General features: G+C 41.6%; 4 protein-coding genes across 4 annotated transcripts in view; all 4 read left to right on the forward strand.

Moving 5' to 3' along the window:
• The first annotated feature begins 30 nt into the window (after nt 1–30).
• mitd1 (MIT, microtubule interacting and transport, domain containing 1) lies at nt 31–2,612 on the forward strand. Its single transcript, XM_069662977.1, has 7 exons — nt 31–282; nt 374–475; nt 649–785; nt 1,674–1,760; nt 1,861–1,973; nt 2,092–2,152; nt 2,241–2,612. The coding sequence occupies exons 1-7, from the start codon at nt 138–140 to the stop codon at nt 2,334–2,336; spliced, it is 741 nt and encodes a 246-aa protein (XP_069519078.1). The 5' UTR covers nt 31–137; the 3' UTR covers nt 2,337–2,612.
• A 4,477-nt stretch (nt 2,613–7,089) lies between these two features.
• cracdla (cracd like a) lies at nt 7,090–13,550 on the forward strand. The gene is made up of 9 exons (XM_069663426.1): nt 7,090–7,138; nt 7,403–7,547; nt 7,635–7,767; nt 7,847–7,969; nt 10,189–10,434; nt 10,544–11,609; nt 11,829–12,742; nt 13,078–13,198; nt 13,280–13,550. Exons 1-9 carry the CDS (start codon nt 7,090–7,092, stop codon nt 13,474–13,476), a joined length of 2,994 nt encoding a protein of 997 aa, XP_069519527.1. The 3' UTR covers nt 13,477–13,550.
• A 1,322-nt stretch (nt 13,551–14,872) lies between these two features.
• On the forward strand, nt 14,873–18,158 carry creg2 (cellular repressor of E1A-stimulated genes 2). Its single transcript, XM_069663434.1, has 4 exons — nt 14,873–15,518; nt 16,799–16,968; nt 17,503–17,616; nt 17,719–18,158. The coding sequence occupies exons 1-4, from the start codon at nt 15,099–15,101 to the stop codon at nt 17,858–17,860; spliced, it is 846 nt and encodes a 281-aa protein (XP_069519535.1). The 5' UTR covers nt 14,873–15,098; the 3' UTR covers nt 17,861–18,158.
• A 2,543-nt stretch (nt 18,159–20,701) lies between these two features.
• Nucleotides 20,702–21,830, forward strand: part of mgat4a (alpha-1,3-mannosyl-glycoprotein 4-beta-N-acetylglucosaminyltransferase A) — a 37,379-nt gene continuing 36,250 nt past the window's right edge. The window contains exon 1 of the mRNA XM_069663432.1: nt 20,702–21,197. Within this exon, the coding sequence (XP_069519533.1) occupies nt 21,104–21,197 (94 nt within the window). The 5' untranslated portion in view covers nt 20,702–21,103. The remainder of the gene's footprint in view (nt 21,198–21,830) is intronic.

Consider the following 21,830-nt stretch of genomic DNA (forward strand, 5'->3'; position numbering starts at 1 on the left):
GGGAATTATTTTGGTGTGTTGCTCTCGAGTTTGGAAGTCGGTTTCACTTATTTTGGTGGCTTCCCTGACAGAAGATGGTAAGAAACACCCTGTAGGTTTTCTATTAGCTCTGAGAAGAAGAAGAAAAGGTAGAAAAAATGACACAGAATCATGTGTCAGGGATGGAGACTTCCGCAATCTCCGTCATGAAGCGGGCAGTGGAGCTGGACCAGGGCGGCCGCTTCCAGGAGTCCCTTGTCTGCTACCAGGAAGGCATCCAGCTGCTTATGGACGTGTTGAAAGGTCGTTATCTTCTTCATCCATATGTATACACTAGGCATCACGATAAAGAAATGAAACACAACTTATTCTTGTTCCTTTCCCCTGCCATCAGCTGTAAAGGATGACTCAAAGAGAGGACACTACAGGGACAAGATAAAGGGCTACATGGACAGAGCGGAGCAAATCAAAGTCCATGTGAATCAAATGAAAGAAGGTAACATAGCCACTGGGTGTGGGTTAAATTGACACATCTTTTCTATTGTGAGGAATATAATCTTGTTTTGGTTAAAATGGATTGATAATGGTGTAATAGACTAGATCATTAAAAGTAAAATAATTGTTTTTAGACTAAAGTCTTGTCTCTACCTGTGTTCCCTCTCCTGTCAGATGGGAAGTACCATGAGCAGATCAGAATAGAAGAGGATGCAATTGGTTACAGCTATGATGCTCTGTTTAAACCATACATCAGCAGTTTACTCACAGAGGTCTGGGTACAAGACCCATACATACGGCACATTCACCAAGTAAGGGCTTTGTGTTATCAGTGTTTGTGGTGGTGGGTTTGTCCTCTTGTTTTCCAGCAGGATTTCGAATACTTTGTCCTTTTAGTTATCCGAATAATATACGACTTAACCATTAGGAAAGCAGGTATCTGCACAGGGGAACTTAAGATCCCAGTTCCACTCTGTGGAAAATGGAAATGTGATTGTTGAATCTTTGTTTGATTAAATATGGAAATATGAACATCTAGACACAATATTAACAAAGGCCTTAAGGTAGGTTGTTTAAGTTTTAATAGTGTCCCTGTGTTAAAATAGTGGCTCATACTTCTAATTTGATTTATGTTAAATGAGGTTACAAAAGTGATGTTGTCTAATGATTTTAGATTTGTTTTGGCATTTTTAATGTTGTTTCGCCTTAAAATGTGGCAAAACTATGAAAATAACAATGAACTGTAAACACAGCTTATACTGTGTTTACAGTGTTTACACAAGTGTTTACACAAGTGTTTGTTATTTGTAATGGATACACAATCAGTTGAATACGCCTCAATCAAAATTCTAAATGCTGCTTTCAAACATTGCAAACTTCTGTGGCATGACGTATGCCTTATTACATTGTGTTACCTTTTAAACTTTTCTAGTAAATTTACCTCAAGATTTTGTAGTTTAGGGCAGTTTAGTTTAAAGTAAACGCAGAGGAAACTCTACAATCCATAACACACAAAACACTACTTATATTGTCACAAAATACAGTCTAAAAGTTTGTTAATTTGATCCTTTATAAAGCACAAAGCACACTGTATCATTTGTACTCATGTTTTTAGCTTACTATGAACTTTTAACATCTACATAAAACTGTACCAAACTCAATATGTTAAACAAACCTCTCCCCCTTTCTCTCCACCACAGTTGTACAACTTCCTCCGGTTCTGTGAGATGCTGCTTAAAGCGTCCTGCAAGGTGAAAAAGATTCACCTCCTCACGTCACAGGATGAAGTAGGTTAAATAGCTAATGAGGACACACTATGTGATGTAAATGCATTGTAGCCGTCACCTCTGTTCAGTTTGTTTCACTCCCATCCATCCTGTCCTTCAGGGGGACAGCAGCCAACAAAGCAGCGCTCTGGCCGAGCTGAGGGAAAGTCTCGGTTCTCAGGGAGTCACTCTGGATCTGCAGTACTCCTCCTCTATACATGACAGGGAGATCAGGTACGGCTCATGTTGAAGATATCATTTATATATAGTATTTACTTTCACGTTTGCGTTGCGCTCTCTATGATTGCAGCTTTATTGTATGGCAGTGATCTAAAATAAAATGTGTTTCCAGGTTTGATAACGGGTGGATCATAAAGATTGGGCGAGGGCTGGATTACTTCAAGAGGCCTAAGGTGAGTCTTTATACTGTGTTCAGTATGTTCCTGTTATAATCATCATTAAAACGACTGCCATTTAGAAGTTTTCATTTGTATCTTCCAGGGACGATTCTCTACCGGTTATTGTGACTATGACCTCCGGCAGTGTCAGGAGACCAACGTAGACATCTTTCACACCAAACACACAAAAACTTCATGAGATTCATAAACATTTTAATCCTTTTGTAACATCTCAAGTGACTTCATTTACTTACCTGACCCCAAAACACTGCCACACCGGCTGTGTTATTGGGTTTGCCTTAATGCTTTTGTGTCACATGATTTGTCTGTAATTTGAGTTGTGTGATTCTATTGTTTTTTTTACCTTTTACATTCTATTTGGTTGATGACTGTCTATAGACTCTACAGGGAAGGTGCTTTAAAGGTGTCATACCACCATCTGGTGGAAGATTTTAAAATTATATTAAAAGAGCTTTTGTAATATAATAACATGTCTGTCTGTGTGTGTGATATTTAATTTTGACTTGGTGACCTTTAACAAAACTTTTAACTGCATCATAAGGACATTAAAAATATGCTTACTAATATATTAACACATAGCACATTTCTATATTTACTCATTAACCTTGACTCGAAGCCCACTTCTCATCCAGGTTTGCTAAAAAGCGAACCTATTCCTAAGATCACGAATAAACGTTAATGCTGTTGCTATTTCAAAGGCCTTCATACAGTATCATTAACCCTTATTTCAAGTAGCTTGAAAGTTTTTCCACTGATACTGCTGGCTCTACAGGCACACTGTCTGCAAAAGGTTAAAAGTGCCTTGGAATAATTTGGTTTATATATTAACACAGTGATTCCCAGAATGGAGTCCTTGAAGTAACTGGGCCGCCAGAGGTCATTCTTAATATATAAATAAAAAGATTTTATTTTTAAATTTTCATTATGTATTTTTTGCAAAAATTGTTACGAGTGTGGATGAATTCTTCATTTGTTACTGCATTGCTGTGGGTCAAATATCACATTAAAAAAATCTGTTTATGGCACCGGTTTAGCTCAGCAGATACATCAGCAGCTAAATACAGAGGCTAAAATCCTCGATGCGGTGGCCCTGGGCTCAACTCCCACCCTTGGCCCTTTGCCGCGTGTCATCCCCCACTCTCTCTTCCCCTGTTTCCAACACTATCCACTGTCCTCTCTCATGAAAGGCCAAAAAAAATCATCTTTAAAAAAATTCGGTCTATGAAATAACCAACGAGAGCAGACTTTGTATGACTCCACAAACTACTCCCTCTTTTGGGACACAATATAAATCTATGCAAGGAAATTAATCTGTTAACAGTAGAAGTGAACGCCCGCATTGGTATGTATGCTGAATGCTGGCTAATAGGGTGAATAGAGATGTAAGTTTAACAGGCTAAATGGATGTATTCACTTGGACAAGAGTTGTTTTATTTCCAGGAGTGGACTCACACAAGCTTTTTTTCTATGCATATGCACATATATGTATATAAAAGACTGGAAAAGGACTTGATGTAAAAAATTATTGTCTATTTCATGATAGTGCCTTTTCTAAATAAAAAAATTATATAAGAAAAAAATATGGGGAAAACTTGAACTTGAAGTTGATCAGAGTGCGATTTCAGGTTTAGTTCAGGAATATTTTTAGATTTCAAACTGAGCTGTGTCAGTCTGAAGTCTGGGAATGGCTGAATTAACATATTACATAACTAATGTATTTCTGGCATTTATGTAAAGCACCGGGAAATCTAGTTAATATTCAGATCTTTATAACTGAAATATGTTATATTATCTGTAACATTATGTGAGCCTAAAGCGTTATATAATTGACTGTATAAGTAAAGACAGGCTATTATTATTCATTTTTATTGTACCAGGAAATCATCCCAATGAGATACAAGCTCTCTTTTACAAGGACGTCCTGGGCAGACGGCAGCATAAAAAGTTTCACAAAAACGAACAACAGACTAAAAACCACAACATAAAAGTTTCAGTACAGGACAGACAGCAGACTAAGACAGGCATAAAATGAATCTACCAATAGCTTAATAGTTGTAGCTGTGATGTGGTGATATTGGTGCAGATAAATATTCCCTTTAAAAATAAAATCACTGGAAAAATGTCTCCCTCATTAAATGTTTCATTGGAAACCGTTTGTTTAATGAATGGCTTCCCTGCTCAGTTCAACCGTGATCAGCTTATCTATCGGCCTTAATCTCGATATGCACAAACCTCATCCCGGCTCTGAGGGCAAGAAAATATAATCCATCAGAAAAATAAACATGAAGCACAGCCGACCGGAGCTGTAACAAACGCTGGTGCCTTCGTTTACCCTGACTGTAAAGATAAAAGACTGGAGCGCAGTGTATCTCAGTACATCACTCTGATGGACAACACATCAGCCGTAATCACTTTATAAGATAAGATAAGCCTGCACACATATTGCCCCTTTTGTGTAGATTACAGGCTGTAAATCCTTGAATGGGGGAATTAAACAAAACCACCTCCCAGACTCTTATGTCACTGTGTTCTGTGAACATGCCGCGTGCCGTGGGTCCCATGTAATCCAGATGTCAGCGACTGGGTTTATATTCTGCTGGAATAGATAAGGATTTGTGTGATGAGGCGCCTCATCAGAGCCACCAGACACACAAAAATATGCACTGGGAGACAGGTTTGCTTTCCTCTTCCTGCTGCCCTCCCTCTCGCTGATTGTAGCCCAGTGGCCTAGATAGTTAGAGCTCCCATCTGTGGATACGATCCTGTGTGAATGTGCAGAAAGCTGGATTTACCGTCGCAACACGAGGATCATTTTCACCCTCTAAAAAAAACCAGGCGTGTGTGGGAGATATTTTCGTCCCTTTTACAAGTGTACTCACCGAGTCTCTCTTTAGTGTTTTAAGATTTGTTTTCAGACTTTATGTGAGAGTTTACGGAGGATATTCAGAGGAAACAAAAGTCCCCAAGTGGATTTAAATCAGTGCCTTTTACACTTTAACCACTGGGACACCCTTCTGGAAGAGTCTATGCTGAAAATAAACAATCACGTGTCTATTTTATACGTGCGAAAGTATGTTTTGGGCAGATTTCATGTATTTTATATCTACTGAAGAATGCAGTAAAGGATTATTTTAGCTCCAGCGTCTGGTACGTCTGGATTTGAACTCTGGATCTCAGCACTGCTGGGAGCTAATACCTGCTTGTTTTTTTCTTAATTTTTAACTTTCTAAGACACACATTTACCAAACACACACACACACACACACACAGGGTCCCCTCTGTGGTCTACCAGGGGGGTAAGCAACCTGGTGTAATGTATAAACACTTCTATGAGCCGTAATTCCTGTCCTCTTTCCAACTGGAGCTTTATTTTTTTTCCCTCTACTCTCATTTCTGGGCCTAAAATCAGGTTAGCGTTTTATAAGGAGCTTAGCGCAGAGGGCCACAGTGTGCCACTAATGTAATAGAGTATCTCTCTCTCTCTCCCAGTCTCTCTCTCTCTCTCCCTCTCTCTCATTCTCTTCTGTCCTCTTTTCTCTTTGTGCATTTGCTTACCCTGTCGTGGAGTGTCCTTCTCTCTCTCTCTCTCTCTCTCTCTCCTTCTCCCTGCCTATTTTTTTCACTTCACCTCGCTCCCTTTCCTTCTGCATCTCCCTCCGTCTGCAGATGTGGACGACGCACGCCTGAGGTTTAAACGCTAAGACGGTGACACGGCCGGGGACAAGACAGGGGAGGACAAAGAGGAGACGCAGAGAGGAGGAAAGAAGCGGAGGGGTTGCTTATTAGACCTTGGGTAAGTTTTTGCACTTAATCGTGTGTTTTAACAGGTTTACATATGTAGAAGTAAAAGTGCTTTCCCTGTGAATGTCAGGTGAATTTTTTACGCTGCTGTCCGTGCAATGGGAAGTTTGTGATTAAGCTGTTGTTGTGGATTATGGGGCCGGGAAATCTTGCAAAGATCGCTCTGCAATGTTAATAATCCACCAGATTATCCTAGCTGTTTCTGCTGGGACTATAGCTACGCTCAATGCATGACAAAACTCTGAGGTATGGCCTGATTCACGAGTGCGTTCAGGGCTGTGGCGGTTAATCCACACACTAGTTGAAATGTATTTTGTTGGCTCAAATGTTGTGTAAGTGAAATATGACTGGATGCACACGTGTTTCTGTGTGTTATTTGTTTCAACAGGGCGTGTGTGTGTGTGTATTCTCACAGATATGCGAGGTGCCGTGTGGACTTTGCATGTTTTTCCATAACCTGACACATCTTGTCTTATCAGGCGTCCACGCTTTACAGGATCACGCTGTTGACAGCGGTTCCCAGGCGACACAGGGGAAAAAACGGTGTATCTCAGACAGGACATTAGCTCCAGGGCGGGCTTCAGAATAAAGTCTGAAATACAATAAAACAAGCAGCCTGATGTTAGTCAAACAAGTGTTGCATAAGTGTTTGCTTTAGTCACAAAATCACAGAATATAATGCGTTACCCAGGATGCTGCTCTGTGACAGCGTTATATTCAACTTCTTCTAAGGAAGTATTTTCTTGAAGACGCCTCGTTTTTTTCTGTATCTGCTACAACACATGCTCTTGTAAAAGCCTCTACGTCAAATTTTGTTGATCATCAAGTCTGTTTCCAAAGAACACCCCGCCTAGCTACAGTAAAGCTCTGTACCGTCCCTGATATGCCAATAAACCTTTGGACCTCAAGTCCAGTGTCACATCTTCAGGCTCCCACTCGAGTGCATTAAGTGCATATGCGTGACCGCCGGAGAGCATACCACTTGCAAATATTTACCCCACGTAGGAAGCCCTCCAGCGTGTGACAACAGAATCCGTACGCCTGAGGGGTTTGTTGTCCTGACTGCTTGGTGCCTCTCTTGACGTACTTCCTGTCCGTCCTGTCTACTCTTTTTTTCAGGGATCAGAGCGATGGCGTCCTTCTCTGGAGATGCAGAAGGGAGCACCGAGGACATACCAGGTGAGATCATTTACTTACACATAAGAGTGTTACTGTAAGGAGAGTCTTCGACAACGATGAGCTATCAAAATGCAGGATTTCATCAGCACACAGAAACGCGTGACTAAGGACCGTTTATTGCCAATGATAAATTCTGATCTCTAACACGAGTTGACGTAAATGACGCAACACAAAAGATAATGAGAGAATATATAGGACTAAATTAGTCCTTGCGCATGTGTGTATGAGCTGCTGTGACCTGGATCCATCTCCATCTCTCGTTAGGACGTAAAAAGTCCAAGCTCAAGTCTCTGAAAACTCGCCTTTTCGGGAGGGGTAAGAGAGCAAGCGGAAAGAAAAACGCCAAACTCAGCCAGTCGGAGAGCGACATCGCGGCGGAAAAGGGACTCGGATCAGAGGAAAATCTGGTGTGAGTGTCCACAAGAGAGTAAATCATGCAAATGTTCTGATTTCCGGCCTTTGCCTTCACCCGTCTCTCTCCCTCCTGCGTCCACAGATGTCCCCAAGGGATGATGCCATCACGGGCATTGTCCCACGAGAGCATCTTCCTGGACGATCAGGTCCTGGCGGAGGCTGAACCAGCGAGGGTCTCGTCCCAGGAGAACGTTGGCAGGATCAAGGCTCTGCAGGTAAAGCCTTGTATTCATTAAACTTGGCATTTAGAAATGCAGTTCCCTCTAATAACACAACCGTGTTGTGCTATCATAGATAAAGCTTCAGCAGCAGAAGATGCATTTGGGTCCGCCGCCTCTGGTTCTGCCAAGACGACCTGAAGATGTGGAAGGGCGCTCAGAAGAGGACAATCTTTCCGGAAGCCCTGCAGAGATCTCTGTAAGTGAAACCAGGGAGCCCTCGAGGTGATTTATGATCCCATCATTTAGTATTTGAGCATTTCAAGTTCAGTGTCGGAGTATTTTGAGGGTAGATTTTTTTATGATTCAAAGAGTTCCTGAGAGGATTCGTCGATCACTTTCTACGAAACATTTTGGCTCAACACAATCCAGCTCCGTGTCACCAGGAGCCAAAGCCCCTTTAGTCAAGCAGGAAGAGGTGCAGCTACAGTCATGCACACATTTTTATCTATGCCTGCCAACAGTGCAGTAAGTAGCTTTGCATGCTTCCAAGTATTTCACTCAGAATTTGAGCAACAACCAAGCTCCCCTGCGGTTAATATAGTTTGCTCAAGTAAAGCTACTTAGAGGTCAAACTACTTTAAAGAAAAATAAAGCAAATAGAAAATGTAGGCTTCATGGGTTATGAAATTATGCTAATTATAATTGTGTGTGTTCACAGCCCTGCAAAATAAGCCACTTTTAATGTGAAAATTCAAGGAATGTCAGCTTTGGGTTAATGAACAATGTCCATCAGTTAGACCTCTGCCATCAGCAGACTTAATCAGTTAGCCAGGTATCTTTAAAATCCCAAGCAACAACTTCCCTTAACATTTGCTAATTGACAGTAACAATAAATCCTTACGGATTATTCCAAAGGGTGTTTGGGCTCAGCCCAAGGGATAGGGTACTCAGATACCGGAGGGAGCTCGGAGTAGAGCCGCTACTGCTTTGCATTGAAAGAAGCCAGTTGAGGTGTTTCTGATTAGGATGCCTCCTCCGGGCACGTCCGACTGTGAAGAGACCCCGAGGCAGACCCAGAGCTTGCTGGAGGGATTATATATCCCGTCTGGATTTGGAATGCCTCTGTATCTCCAAGGAGGAGCTGGAAAAGGTTGCTAGGGAGAGGGACGCCTAGGTCACCTTGCTTAGCCTGCTGCCACCGCAACCCGGCCCAGGAGAAGTGGAAGAAAATGGATGGATGGATTATTATTGAGCTCTACAAATTCAGATTTTAAACATTTAAAATTATAAAGAATATTTAAGATGACAATCTGTCTTCCTAGAATACTCTAATCATGTCCGAAACAATTCAGTCTGGGCTCTTTATAGGAGGTTCAAATTAGAGATCAAAGTTTTTGGGTTTAAAACGGTTAAAAATAAAATCTGGTGATATTATATTATTCTGGCTGTCAACAATTCCAGAGAAAAAAGGCTAATAGAAACAATGTGTTCGTCTGTCCCTCAATATTTTGTGACCCTACCCTGTCCAGCTCTCAGCTCTAACAAAGCTCATTTAGTCCTACTTAGGCATTAATCTTAAAAAAATGGGTCAAAAACAAATAGTTTCTTCTTTTTAAAGCCACAGTAATCCTTAAACCTCCGTGATTACAGTTTTGAGCAAACGTTACAAAATAGTAAACAGTGTTTTGTTGGGACCTTACACAGACACAGATGAAGATTTACTAGTGAGTATTAACAGCAGCAGGTCTGTTTATGTGGGATGACTAAAAATAAACTAGAGTAGTATGTTCATGCTACTGAAGGAACATGTTACCGTGTGTAACAATGTGTGTCATTGCTGTGTTTTTAACTGAATAACCTTTGGAGGCCTTTAGACAGGGAGGCATAATCTATAGGGACAAACATTGTTAGTAGGATTAGTTCATTATTGGTTTCAACCAAAAATTTCAGGGGCTCAGAAATTAAGCCAATGTGAAAAAACTGCAGTACCTCAGGTGGCCACTTGAGGCTGGCTCCAAAAGTGAGTAAATCCCCATTAGGCCCCATACTGAAGAGGGGGTATTAAGCGGTTTCACATTTTAAGATAATATAATAATAATAATAATGATAATAATAATAAATATAATGTTACAATGTTGGATGTCCAGACTAAATGTGGGTCAAGCTTCAAATCTGTAGGTAAAAGTATGTCGGAGTAATCCCCAGGCTTCTCAGCTCAGTCTGCATGCTGCTGTGAATGCCTGGTTCATGCTGTTTTTTCTACACCCTGCACTTTGTGACGTCACAATCTACTTACTATCAGAAAAATGTACAATATAAGTAGCCTTAGCCTTCAATGTCAGGGATGTAGGAGCTGGTAAGCTTTGGGTTACTTATCAGGATATAGAGTTTATTTTTGTGCCCCTTTATGCGTCTTCTTGATAAGACATGTATTTGCAGTGTTATATTATGATTTTACTGTTTCTTTCTTTTCAGAACATATCTCCGCAATCTTCTTCTACACTCTCACCAATCCCCAAGTCTTCACCCACCAAATACGCGCTCCCAACTATCCAACCAGTGCCACTCACTGTTCCTCCCAATTCTTCTGCTGACGAGTCCCCGTCAGACTTCAGCTCTCCAGCCCAGTTAACCCCTCGCCTGGACACCTCTGCTGCACGCCACCGGATGTCTGTCAAACCCAGAAAGCAGAGGGCAGGCTCCAAGAAGAAAACTGGTGACGCTGATGTGAGTGGAAATACTTACTTCTTCACTCTTTATGCTGGTTATTAAGACAAACACAGACAACCCATTTCATGTACTTTGCTTCTTTCTATCTCTTTACTTGCAGGGCGACTCTGGGTCTCATTTAGACAGCCTGAACAACATTGACCACCCTGACTCTGATAGCGAAAAAGAGCAGGAGGCTAGTGCTCGAGAGGAAGTGACATTGGAAACAGAACAAGTAGAACCTGTCAGTCCTATTACATCTCAAGTCCTTCCTTCAAAAGTCCCAGAGGTGGCACCAATCACATCAGCGATAGAAACCAAATCAACAACGATCATGTCTTCTCAACAGCCACAAGTTGTTCCTGAGGTGCCGTCCTCGGTACCCTCCCAGGTACTTCGAGTTAAGACTCACAGAACAGTGGATGCAATGACCAATGAGCGGCCACACTCGTCCTTTATACCATCAGAGGTGAAGGACAAAAGGGAAGGGGGTTTTGAGATAGACGTAATGTCCCATGACAAGAGAAATGCTCTAAACAAGGCAGAAGTGGCCGGCTCTGTTCAGCAGCAGGGTCAAGGAGAGACAGAGAGCACAACGGGAATAAAAAGACCCACCCAAGGATCTGGGTCCTTCCATTTCTCCGTCACAACCGCCAAAATAGGAGACAAGGAAAGACCCCGATCGGGCAGTTTTGCAGGCGTCCTCGAAAAGTCTGAGGCCAGGCACAGATTTGAAAAGAACCCCTTATTAGGCATGAAGCAAAAGGAAGAACTTAGAGACTTGCAGGTAAAAGTGGCAAGACTTAGACAAGAAGAGGCTCCACCAAAGAGCTCAGATCTACTATGGGAGAGGAGAGAGAGTCTCAAAAAGGTGGAATCAGTAACAAAAGCGACCACAGACGCAGGATCTGTCGAGGAGAAGGAGGTGAAAGAGTCGGTGGAAGCGCAGGAAGTCGGGGAGGAAGATGCAAAGACAGCGTTTGGTGTTAAGCTGCGCTCCACGTCTCAGCCGATGAAATTTCGGTCTGATGCCTCTTCTAACCAGAACTCAAAAGCGCCAGTGTGCAAGGAGCAATGTGACAAACAAAAAGGACCGGAGATGAGTGATACCAGCGGCAACAAGACCGGAAAACTGTCAACAGACAACGCGCGAACACTGTCCACTTGTGGAGAGCTGCGACAGACAGGTGAGTTCCTAAGAAACCAAATTTCACCATGTGGAGAGATCCCTATATAGCAGTTATCTTCAGTTCCCTATAGGTTAAACATTGCACGGATGCATGCGGTAAATAATTCATCTAGCGTGATAACATTTGTACTGATTACCGGGAACCTTTGTACTTAAAAGTACCACTGAGGCTAACTGTGCTGTCAAGTGTGTCTAACTAACCTGTGTCTTTCCTTAGAGCTGACCCCATCTGGCCTCTCCTCCCCGGTTAAAAAAACCCCTCCATCAGCCGACAATCCTTGCATCATGTCAACAGCAGTCCAAACAACCGCCAAATTGGAAACCTCCAATTTCATCCCCAAAGAAACCGTCCCTGCCCCGCCTCAGGAGCCAGAGCCGGCCCCCCAAACCACCTCCTCTGAGGTGTCCTGGATGAGCCTGGCGATGGAGAAGACCAAAAGTCTGCAACAGCTTTTTAATAGATTTCCAAGAGATTTCACAGGCGGGCAGGCAGCTCCTCGTCCACAAGCACAAGAGCAGACAAAGAGTCAAACGGAGGCACCGACAGGGGCCCAAATACAGACACAGACTGTGAAAATGCAACAAGAGACAACGCCATCGACTGATGCAGTCAAAGCAAGTCATACACAGGCTGTCAAACCATCACTAGTGGCAGTGCAACAGAAGACATCAACAGCATCTCCTGTTAAATCAAACATTTCTAGAGAACCGCAAGCATTGAAACAAACCAGTCAACCCCAATCACACCCAAATACAACTCCGTCTGTGAAGACGAACCCACCGGCAACCCAGTCGCCCTTGCACTCTGCTCCAAAAACACAAACCTCATCTCAGTTTGCACAAGGTGCCCCACAGTCTCTTGCACAATCTTACCTTTCCTCGGGCCAGCAGCAGCCCGCCTGGAGCAATCGAGGTCTTCAGTCCACCAATCAGCCAGTACCCGCGACTTCAGCTCCAACTTCAGCTTCTACCACCTCGCCTGCCGCAGCTCCTCCTCCAGTTCCTGCCTCGGTAACAGGAGACAGAGAAGCCACAGTGCAGGAAAAAGAGGCTGCACCCCTGTCAGTCAGCGAGAGGGCGGCTTTTTTGGAGAAACGGGCAGAGCGGATCTCTCCACCAGCAACCAAGGGGGTTTGTGGAAATTTGTCTTTCATAGGCGATTTTTTTTAAATTTCTTTTTTCAACAAATCCCATGAAAATCTGATGTTAATAGTGCATTTATAGGGACTAATTTTAGTCCTTTGTGGATGTGTTTTAATTGTTTTGACACCTAGAAGATCTTTGTTGTAGACGAGGCTACCACACTTTGACTACACGGACAATTCCTTGTTGGTTTTGGACTTTTTATGGAATATGTTGAAAAAATAAGAGACGTAGAATATTAACAAATTCATTCTTAAACTGCTACTTTCTTTTGGACTCACAAATGATCCCGAGCAGATCACCTAACCCACCGTTCTTCTCAGGTTGAATTGAAGAAAGCCCAAACAGAAGCACAGACATCAGGTGAATCCCCGGCCACAGCCAAAACCACGCCTCTGAGCAAAGACACAAAAACAGAGGGGAGACAATGGGTGAAACCTGCAGGTGTGTTGACACATTAATTACCATAACAACAGTATACTGCATTAGTGTTCAAAATTGCAGCAAATTTGTTTTTGCTTTCAGAGTCCAGTCCCGCCAAAATTCCTGACCAGCCTCGTGAGGACAAGTGGCTGCGGAAAAATGCGCCGTCATCTCCGTCGCGCTCAATGTCCCCTACGATGCCATCGACGTTACAGTCCCTGTCCGACAGCGGACAGCCGTCCTGGATGGAACTGGCAAAGAGGAAGTCAATGGCCTGGAGTGATAAGTCCATGGACTGAGGAGGAAAACAGACAGCAAACACAACAGCCCTGCAGAGAAAATGTAGTTTAATTTTAGGTGAGATTCTCAGAAAGGCGTTGATTCAGCTCTGTTGAGGCTGTTTGTGTTTGTACTGAATTTTATTTAATATTAAAGTTTTAATGTTATATTTAGAGAAAAACAGAGCTAACGTACATATTGAAAAGTAAATTATAATCACTCTGAACCATGAATTGTACTTCTGAATAATGTTTTATGTGATTCAGCATGTCACTGCTGTTAATAGTGCTGTTAAATAATAAAATTTCTAAGACTAGTTTTTGTGTTTCATTTGTCAATAACTTTATGTGAGACGGGTACGCAGAAGAAGAACACCCTCCATTAAACTCTTGGAACTAAAACAAACTTGTGATGAAAGTGTGAAAAAAGGTAAACACCAAAATTCCTAAAATAATTATATAACTTTTTAAAAACAATACGTGGAAAGTTTGGGTCAAGGCTAATGTAAGAGCAAGGGCATCTTGGTCTGACTACTGTCCCAGCTTACCTTAACTTATCAGTCATGACATCTATTATCTCCCTTATTGGGCCAATAGCCACTATCTGCAGGCCTATAGCGGTACATAAAAGAAAACTGCTCCTCTTTCCTGAAACTAAAGGGACTTTAAACTACAGGTTACACTGCATACCATTTGTATAGTTTTTGGCTTGAAACCAAGCTCTGGTTTTATTAAAAACATGTTTTTGTTTGGGTGCATAATGGCACAAACAGTCAGAATAATTTCAGTATACCCTGACACAGGTAAAACACCTCCATGTGTATGTTGTAGCTGCCGTTTCTGTGCTTCTAATCTTTTTGCCAAGTGGCCTCCTTTAATAAATCTTATCGACGGCTGGAAAGTAAATTGTGTATTACAAGCTCATGACGTAGGATGAGCTTTCTGGCACTCAAGTTACGAACCACTGTTTAACCCAGCGATACATACAGTAAGCCCATCATGGGTTTGCTGTGTTAAAACTCCATCTACAGAATAAGGTCTACTACTGAAAAATAATACAGGAACATATTTTATTCCAAACAAGATGATGTTTTCGGTCTGGTCGTGATTACTGGATGTCTACTTTCTAGCATAAATATAACCATGGCATGAACAACCAATGTTATTTTATCCCATTTTTGTAATAAATACATTTAAATGATAAGTTTACCTTTAATATTTTGAGTAGTGCAGTAACCGTAGATGTGAAATGTGTCTTGAATTACTGAAGTTTTCCATTATTAAATGGAATTGGAAGTGGATTCATTTTATAATTATTTACCTTGGTTGGTCAGTAGGGGTCGCTGCTCTCTATTACAAAACCACCTTGTGTTGCAAAACCATGTTTAACACGAACCCTGACTGTGATAAACGTGGGACCAATGGGGACATAAGAAGGATATATTGCTGAGACGTTGGCGGGGTAAAGTCCGCTAAATTTAAGACACAACTGGCTCGGAAATAAGTATTCTCACATACAGCTCCTCTGTTTTATGTCTACATAAGTGCAGTGTAGCAGTGCATGTGTGATAGGGGCTACAAACACGTAAGGTTGTAAACAAGACAGTAGGGGAGTTGGGCGGCCATTGTCCGAGCTCAATGATATGAGGGCCCCTTACTTTTCCTTGGCAGTCTTTGCCAATGTCGTCTGTCTCTGCCTGAGCTACACCCTGAGGAGCTCCGTGTCCTGGGTCGTCTCCTCAAACGATGTGGTGGAGGACGCGGACCTGTCGGAGGAAGAGGTCGCCCCGGCTCTGCTGGTGGACGGTGCGGGTCTGTGGAAGCAGGCTTACCCGTCCTCCAGCGTCCTCGGAGACAGCGTGGACAGCCCCGCCGAGCTAGTCAAGCAGGAGGAGGATAATGTGGCGCAGCTGTCCTCTCGCCTTTTTTCATATCGACTGGACAAGGTGAAGAAGTCCAACAGCGGAGGACCTCCCCCTCACCAGGACACCGCTAGGACTGCCAGATATATAGCCCATAACAGTGACTGGGGACATCTTGCCACCATTTCAACTCAAGACAAGGTAACACGTACAGGGGGGAGTTGTCTTCCGTGTGTTCTAGGGCTAGCCAGCGATAAGCTAAATGTTAATACACTAAATATAGTGCCTTGTATGAAGATTAAACTTCCTTGATATGAGATTCCTTCCCAAATTATTCCAAATAATATGCAAATAAAACCACTAACTAAGATCAAGTGCAACCACCTTAAGTTAACTTCAGCATCCAACAGATGTGTGCTTTTGGACTTTTCTTGTTCATCAGATGGTAAAAAAATATAGTCAATGAATTGACTTGAATATAAGGTTGTAACACTACATACTTTTTTTTATCCTGTTGCTCGAAATATTACCTTGTACATAATATGACTAAAATATAGGGATGCACGATATTGGATTTTTTTGCCGATATCTGATTTGCCAATATTTTCCAACCTTTTTTGCTTATAACAGATTTTGAGACCGATATATTAGGCACATGTTTTTTTCCACCTAATTACAGAGAACATCAAGTCTCCCCTGTAATGGAATTGATATCATGCCTACTCTTATTGTAGTGGCCCACTGGCAGATGCAGAAATAACATAATACAGTGCTTAATGTACACATACAATGGACAATATAAGGAAACTACTTAAACTTAGGTCATGTACAAAATGCCATATTTATTTGTATGTAACATTTTCTTACAAATAAAACTGTAATATTCATCCAACTTCGACAGGCCTGGCGGAAACTTTGAAAAACTGCCATACCGCAGACATCTTGCACCCTTCCTCACGCTTGACGGAAGAGGCGTGGTTCAGTGCACTCACAATCACGCTAAATTATTGTCCTAGCATTACGTCAAGCTTTTTTAGGGAATCGAGCATTTAGGCATAATTAAAGCGAAAATATCGGCAGAAAAATGACATATCTGCATATTTAGGTCATTTTCAACTTCAAGAACTTGGGAGCTCCTGAATGGACTACTCTGAAAGGGACAATTCTACATAATGAGTAGTTTTACTTTTAATTTATTAAGTACATTCTGTTAATCATACTTAAATTACCTAAGTTGTATTTTTAATGCACTGAAAGCATTTTTAAATTGTGATTTTCTTTCTTTTAGCCTTGTTAAGTGAAGGACTCAAGTACTTCTTACACCACTGCTGTTGTCATATGAGTTTTGTTTCCTAGATGTGTCTCCCTTTAAGATTCTACTGTGTTTGAAAAAGATTACCACCAATTTAGATACTTCTGAACCTTTACCTGCATCACTGAATTCTCTCTGAAACTATATATTTCTCAATATCTTTGCACAGATCAAAGGTCTCCCCTTTGGGAACATCTTCTCAGTCAGTGATGGACCGCTGGACAACAGCACTGGAGTTATTTATTTTTATGTAACTCCGATGGACAACACTGTGACAGACCTCAGAAGTAACCCGTATGCCTCGCTCACATTCTCCGAAGCTGAAGGAGAATTCTGCAGGTTAGCCCTACATTTTTATGAACTCAGGGTTGTTTGCTAAAAGGTCTAAAGGAAAAGATGATCGTCTAGAGACCAGTCAACCACCAATGCTTCCCACACTATAGGCAATATGAACAGTTTTTCTCTGTAACAATTCTACCTACCCCAAGGTTTTTTGTGTGGCTGTTTAACCTAATACAAATTATCTGAGTATTATATTACAAAGAGAAAAGCTGAAATAATAAAGGTCCTACCTTAAACATACCTGCCTTTCAGAACAGGGCCTCATGATAAGGTGAGCAGGACTTGAGCGTTTGTTGTGCTTCTGTTAATAAAATTCTTACAAACCCGTTGCCACCTGGGGCTTTCTGGGCCGAGGGGCACTTGCTTGCTTTGCCTGGTTGCTGATCCAACCTTGGCTGAATTAAATTACTGCAAGTTACTCAGAGGCACAGAAAGGCTAAAACACCTGTTCTCTGTGTGTGTGTGTGTGTGTGTATGTGTGTGTGTGTGTGTGTGTGTTACAGTTTGAACAAAGTCTTTTTCTGTTTCAAGGCAAATGATGTATGATCCAGAGGATCCAAGATGTGCTCGGCTCACACTAACAGGCAAGATGGTGGAGGTGTCCCCGGAGGAGCTCGCGTTTGCAAAGGAGGCGATGTTCTCAAGGTAACTCGGCTAATAGAAGATGTCGTGAAAGACATGTTTGCTTCCTTCATCTCTGAAAAAACACATTCGCAAATATATCTTAATGCGTTGTTCTTTTTGTAGACATCCTGTGATGACAAAGTGGCCAGTGGGACACAAGTGGTTCTTCATGAAGCTGGAGCTGATCCAGGTCTGGCTGCAGGACTGGGTCGGAGGCGTATCACTCATTCCACTGGAGGACTACTTTAAAGCTACGCCTTTCTGAGAATAACTCTTTCTCTGCATTGTATCAGCCAAAAAGAACAGTTCACCGGTCTACACAACCCCTTATTAGATTTCACTCTAATAATGGGCAAGAAATCCCATATGAGCAATGTGCAAAGAATATTTTCTTTTATTACTGTTGCTATTTTCATTAGTGAAAATGAATATTCTTCTCTCTTTCTCTTCTGCTTCTCCACCTGGCTTATCACTTGAAGTCAGGTCATCAGTTCCTGTGCTTGATGTATGAATGTATTCAAAGTAAATAAGCTATTGGTAATGATCACAGCTGCCATAAGAAATTCTGCGTCATATATATTCTTTATAAACATGAATTACTATTTTGGGAGTTGATTTTAAAAAATGTGTGCTGTTTGAAAATAAATGAATGTTAGCACACAGATAAGGAAATATTAATTATTTGTGTTAATTTGTTGTTTGTCGTTTACAAAGTGCTTTGACAGAGAAAGTAAAAACAGGAACTCAGGAAGATGAAAGAATAATTAGGCCAAGCAGAGAGTAGTCTAGAAAAATGCAGCAAAAGGCAAGAACACAATGACAATGCAAAATGTCAGCAAGGATAAATGCTAATAAAAGCAATAAAAGCAATAAGACAGGTGGACCTAGGAAAGGCACTTAAAGCAATACAAAAAGATAAATAAAACATTAAAAGCAATAAAAGGTATAAAAAGATGATTCAAGTTAAGTGATTCTAGGACCCTTGAATTAACCAAGGCTGACAAAAGTCTCACCTTAAGGTCCAAACAAATCGCTGTTTGGGAGCTGTCAATCAAGTCACATTACCTTCATTTACAGTTAGCACTGCAGTTGGTTGAATTTTCATGTTTCTCTGTTCTTGAAGAACTTGATCTGTAACAGCTCGCCTGTCAATGAAGATACAGATCATAACTTGTTTAAAAAAATGTATTAATAAATAAATGTATAACAGGGTAGTTCTGCATGCATGCATTGAAAAGCCAGACCCTAATACAACAGGACAATTTGTGACAAATATTGGTTTTGGTAAAGTTTTAGATTTACCAACTCAGAGGTTGTTCAGTTAGTACATAAAGAATGTAAAGAAAAAGAATGTAAGTATTTTGATAATAGTCTTGTCTTTCCATATTTATATCAGAAAGAGGCTCTATATCTGAGATTCAGATGACATCTACATTAATGCAGTTAAGAACATTGCCCACTAGGTGGCGGGCTTACTTCTTGTAGAATGAAAACTCACTGCTACTTGGTGAAAAAGTTTAGTCACTCTTGAGGTTTCTGGTAATTTAATGGAGCTGCTTCCTTGAAACGTCAAACAATATTCAGTTTCATTTTAGCAATTCAACACGTAGTAATTTAAATCCCGATTCTGGCAATGCTAGTGAAGCTGCCATAGACAACTGGCATGATGCCTTCAAGGGCCATTATTCCGAGAAGTCAGAAAGACTAAGCTTCATGATCGTTATGTGTAATTCATCTCTTGTGTAGTGGCTTTATTTAGAAAGTTTACCGGAAAACTTGTTTGTTCATGCATAATTTACGTGAAAGCAACAACTAACGCTAGTTTAGGGGATCATTTAAGTTTGGTCGAAATGTTAGAAGTTCGTAATCATAATTTAATTTAGGGCGTTAGTTAGCAGAAGTGGACAGCCTTATAAGTTATAAACTCTGTGAGAAATGCTGAAAAACTATGTTTTGTTTATTTATTCAATGTGGGGCTAGCCAGCGGAGTTTTAACTTTATGCTAGCTCAGTAGCTTTTAAGCTAACACAAATGCAGCTAACATGGCAGAATATAAACCCCTTTCAGACATGCAAGCCTCTACGTTCATTAAACTGCAATTAGTGTGTCAGTCTCTTTGAGGTTGAAAGTTTAGATGTGTGCTAAATAGGATTAAATATGTCCCTTTTTAACGTCATGCATTTTAATTATTTTCATACTGTTAGATAGATCAAAAGAGTCAGCATAAATTGCTCTCATAAATTGTTGAACTGAAGGCTTCAAGAGTAAAGTAAATTTAAAAAAAATCCATCCACTGGTCCAGAGTGCGGCATCTCTGAGGGCATGGAAACAGACCTCTTTCTCGCTTTCATTGCTATTTAAAGCTCCTGTGAGGAACTTTCGGTTTGTGTTTGGCGACCCCTGTGGACAAAGCTCTACTTCTTAACTCTTTGCTGATTTAGTCCTTTACTTGCTGAATTGGTGGTTTTTAACAAAACAAGTCTTTCTGCTTTCTTAAACGGTGATATGTATTACTCACTTAATTTTTTTCCCCTGGAAAACGTAAACAAAGGCAGCGTGCACTTGAATGCTTCGCCTGACACCTACCCGCCTCCAGCAGTTTCAGGCATTAAAAATAACTACATGGAAATCAGAAATCTTGGTCTGGTTTGCTTCTGTAGGTCATAGAGACACGTCAGAATTAATTTCTGTTGTACCATTGAAAAACTCCTCACAGGAGCTTTAAACTCACCGCTGTTCATTCTACACCCCTCGCTCTACAGCACCAGTGCCAAATATCGCGCGAACATGCAACTCAATTCAATCTGTCATGTCTAGAAACAGCCGTTAGGAACGTTAACGCAAAAGTTTCCTCTGTATGAAAGACTAAATGCCATTATTAAAATATATAAAAGCCTGCAGTAACATATCTCGTTTCTGACAATGTCTTCAGTCGACTCGTTGCAGAGGTAACGGGAGGTTTGGTCAGTTAGCTTTTATTTTTGAAATTAATCTGTTGCCAGTTGAAGCGGACTCAACGTGATGTGAGGCGTTGCCGTTCGGACTTCGTCACAGACCAACCAGCCTATCCCAGAGGATCAACCGTCACACACTCGAAATGCCTTCTACTTGTAACTTGTAGCGAACGAATGGCTGCAAATAATTACAATGGATTGTATCGGCAGCTAGCTTTTTCTATCCTTACCCACCATGTAAGCTGTCTTTCCACGGAAGGCAGTTGACTCGTGACTGAACGCCGTTGGACGGTACAGGAAGAGCCAGTCCCCCGAACAACGACGAGGAAAGACGCACCAAGACTGAGGGTACGTCCGAGCACTCGCCTCACAGAACACCAGTCCGTGTTCACAGTCCTGTTTACTGGAGCGTTTTTACCGTTTAACGCCTCCATATGCCGGCGCCTACGCCCGTCTCGACACCCTGAAGCCAGCGAGAGAAGGAGGGAGGGAGGCAACGGCAGCTCCGGGGTCCCCGACACCACACAGCCGAGGAGAGGCATCGCTGAAATGAGATGAGGCTCAGAAATGGAACTGTGGCCACTGCGATTATTTTCTTCACGTCTTTCCTCAGCCTGTCCTGGTACACAGCGTGGCAGAATGGCAAAGGTAGGTTGAACATTTCATAACGGTTACCACACAATATAAGGTGTTATTGGGTTATAAGAAGCGGCTGGTTTAAGGCCTGGTTAATATAACTAGCAGATATAAAGCTGACATGGGTCCCGCAGCGTGTTGTGGGGCAGCAGGTGTTGCTGGTTACCTCGCACCCATCCTGTTTCCAACCAGTAAATTTGTGTTAACGGGCAACGTGACTTACATTACAACGTACATTGTGCAAGGGATACTAAGCAGCCTAATTGTTGTTTTTTCTTAACTCGTTCGTATGTGTTGTTTTTAACCATAAAATAGTTAGTTCCAATCAAGTTATTTGATTGGAAGAAAGGCATTCCATAAGCGCAGATACAAAGTACAACAGCACTTTTAACTATAGGTATCACTCCGCTGCTGGTGTTTTAAATACCGTTAATTAACGATACAGCATACGGTATTTGTGTAGATGAAACATGACTCATTCCACTTAAACAGACTCTCATTTCACTGGTTGCATGATACACAACCACACAGATCAATATACATAATACAAAGTCTGTGGTAATGTGGAGACATACACAAAGTAGGAAGAGTGCAAGAAAATGTTTGTGTTTATTGGCCACTGTCAAGTTTCAGTCAAGTTGCAGA

The sequence above is a fragment of the Semicossyphus pulcher genome, unplaced genomic scaffold, assembly GCF_022749685.1.
Source record: "Semicossyphus pulcher isolate SPU_LCO1_2020_fin unplaced genomic scaffold, fSemPul1.0.p SCAF_15, whole genome shotgun sequence".
NCBI lineage: Eukaryota > Metazoa > Chordata > Actinopteri > Labriformes > Labridae > Semicossyphus > Semicossyphus pulcher.

Coding starts and splice junctions, on each gene's coding strand:
- cracdla (XM_069663426.1), top strand. CDS start 7,090: ATGGCGTCCTTCTCTGGAGATGCAGAAGGGAGCACCGAGGACATACCA. Junction 7,139..7,402: donor GAGCACCGAGGACATACCAG/GTGAGATCATTT, acceptor ATCTCTCGTTAG/GACGTAAAAAGTCCAAGCTC. Junction 7,768..7,846: donor GCAGGATCAAGGCTCTGCAG/GTAAAGCCTTGT, acceptor GTGCTATCATAG/ATAAAGCTTCAGCAGCAGAA.
- creg2 (XM_069663434.1), top strand. CDS start 15,099: ATGAGGGCCCCTTACTTTTCCTTGGCAGTCTTTGCCAATGTCGTCTGT. Junction 15,519..16,798: donor CCATTTCAACTCAAGACAAG/GTAACACGTACA, acceptor ATCTTTGCACAG/ATCAAAGGTCTCCCCTTTGG. Junction 17,617..17,718: donor AAGGAGGCGATGTTCTCAAG/GTAACTCGGCTA, acceptor TTCTTTTTGTAG/ACATCCTGTGATGACAAAGT.
- mitd1 (XM_069662977.1), top strand. CDS start 138: ATGACACAGAATCATGTGTCAGGGATGGAGACTTCCGCAATCTCCGTC. Junction 786..1,673: donor ACATACGGCACATTCACCAA/GTAAGGGCTTTG, acceptor TCTCCACCACAG/TTGTACAACTTCCTCCGGTT. Junction 1,974..2,091: donor ATACATGACAGGGAGATCAG/GTACGGCTCATG, acceptor ATGTGTTTCCAG/GTTTGATAACGGGTGGATCA.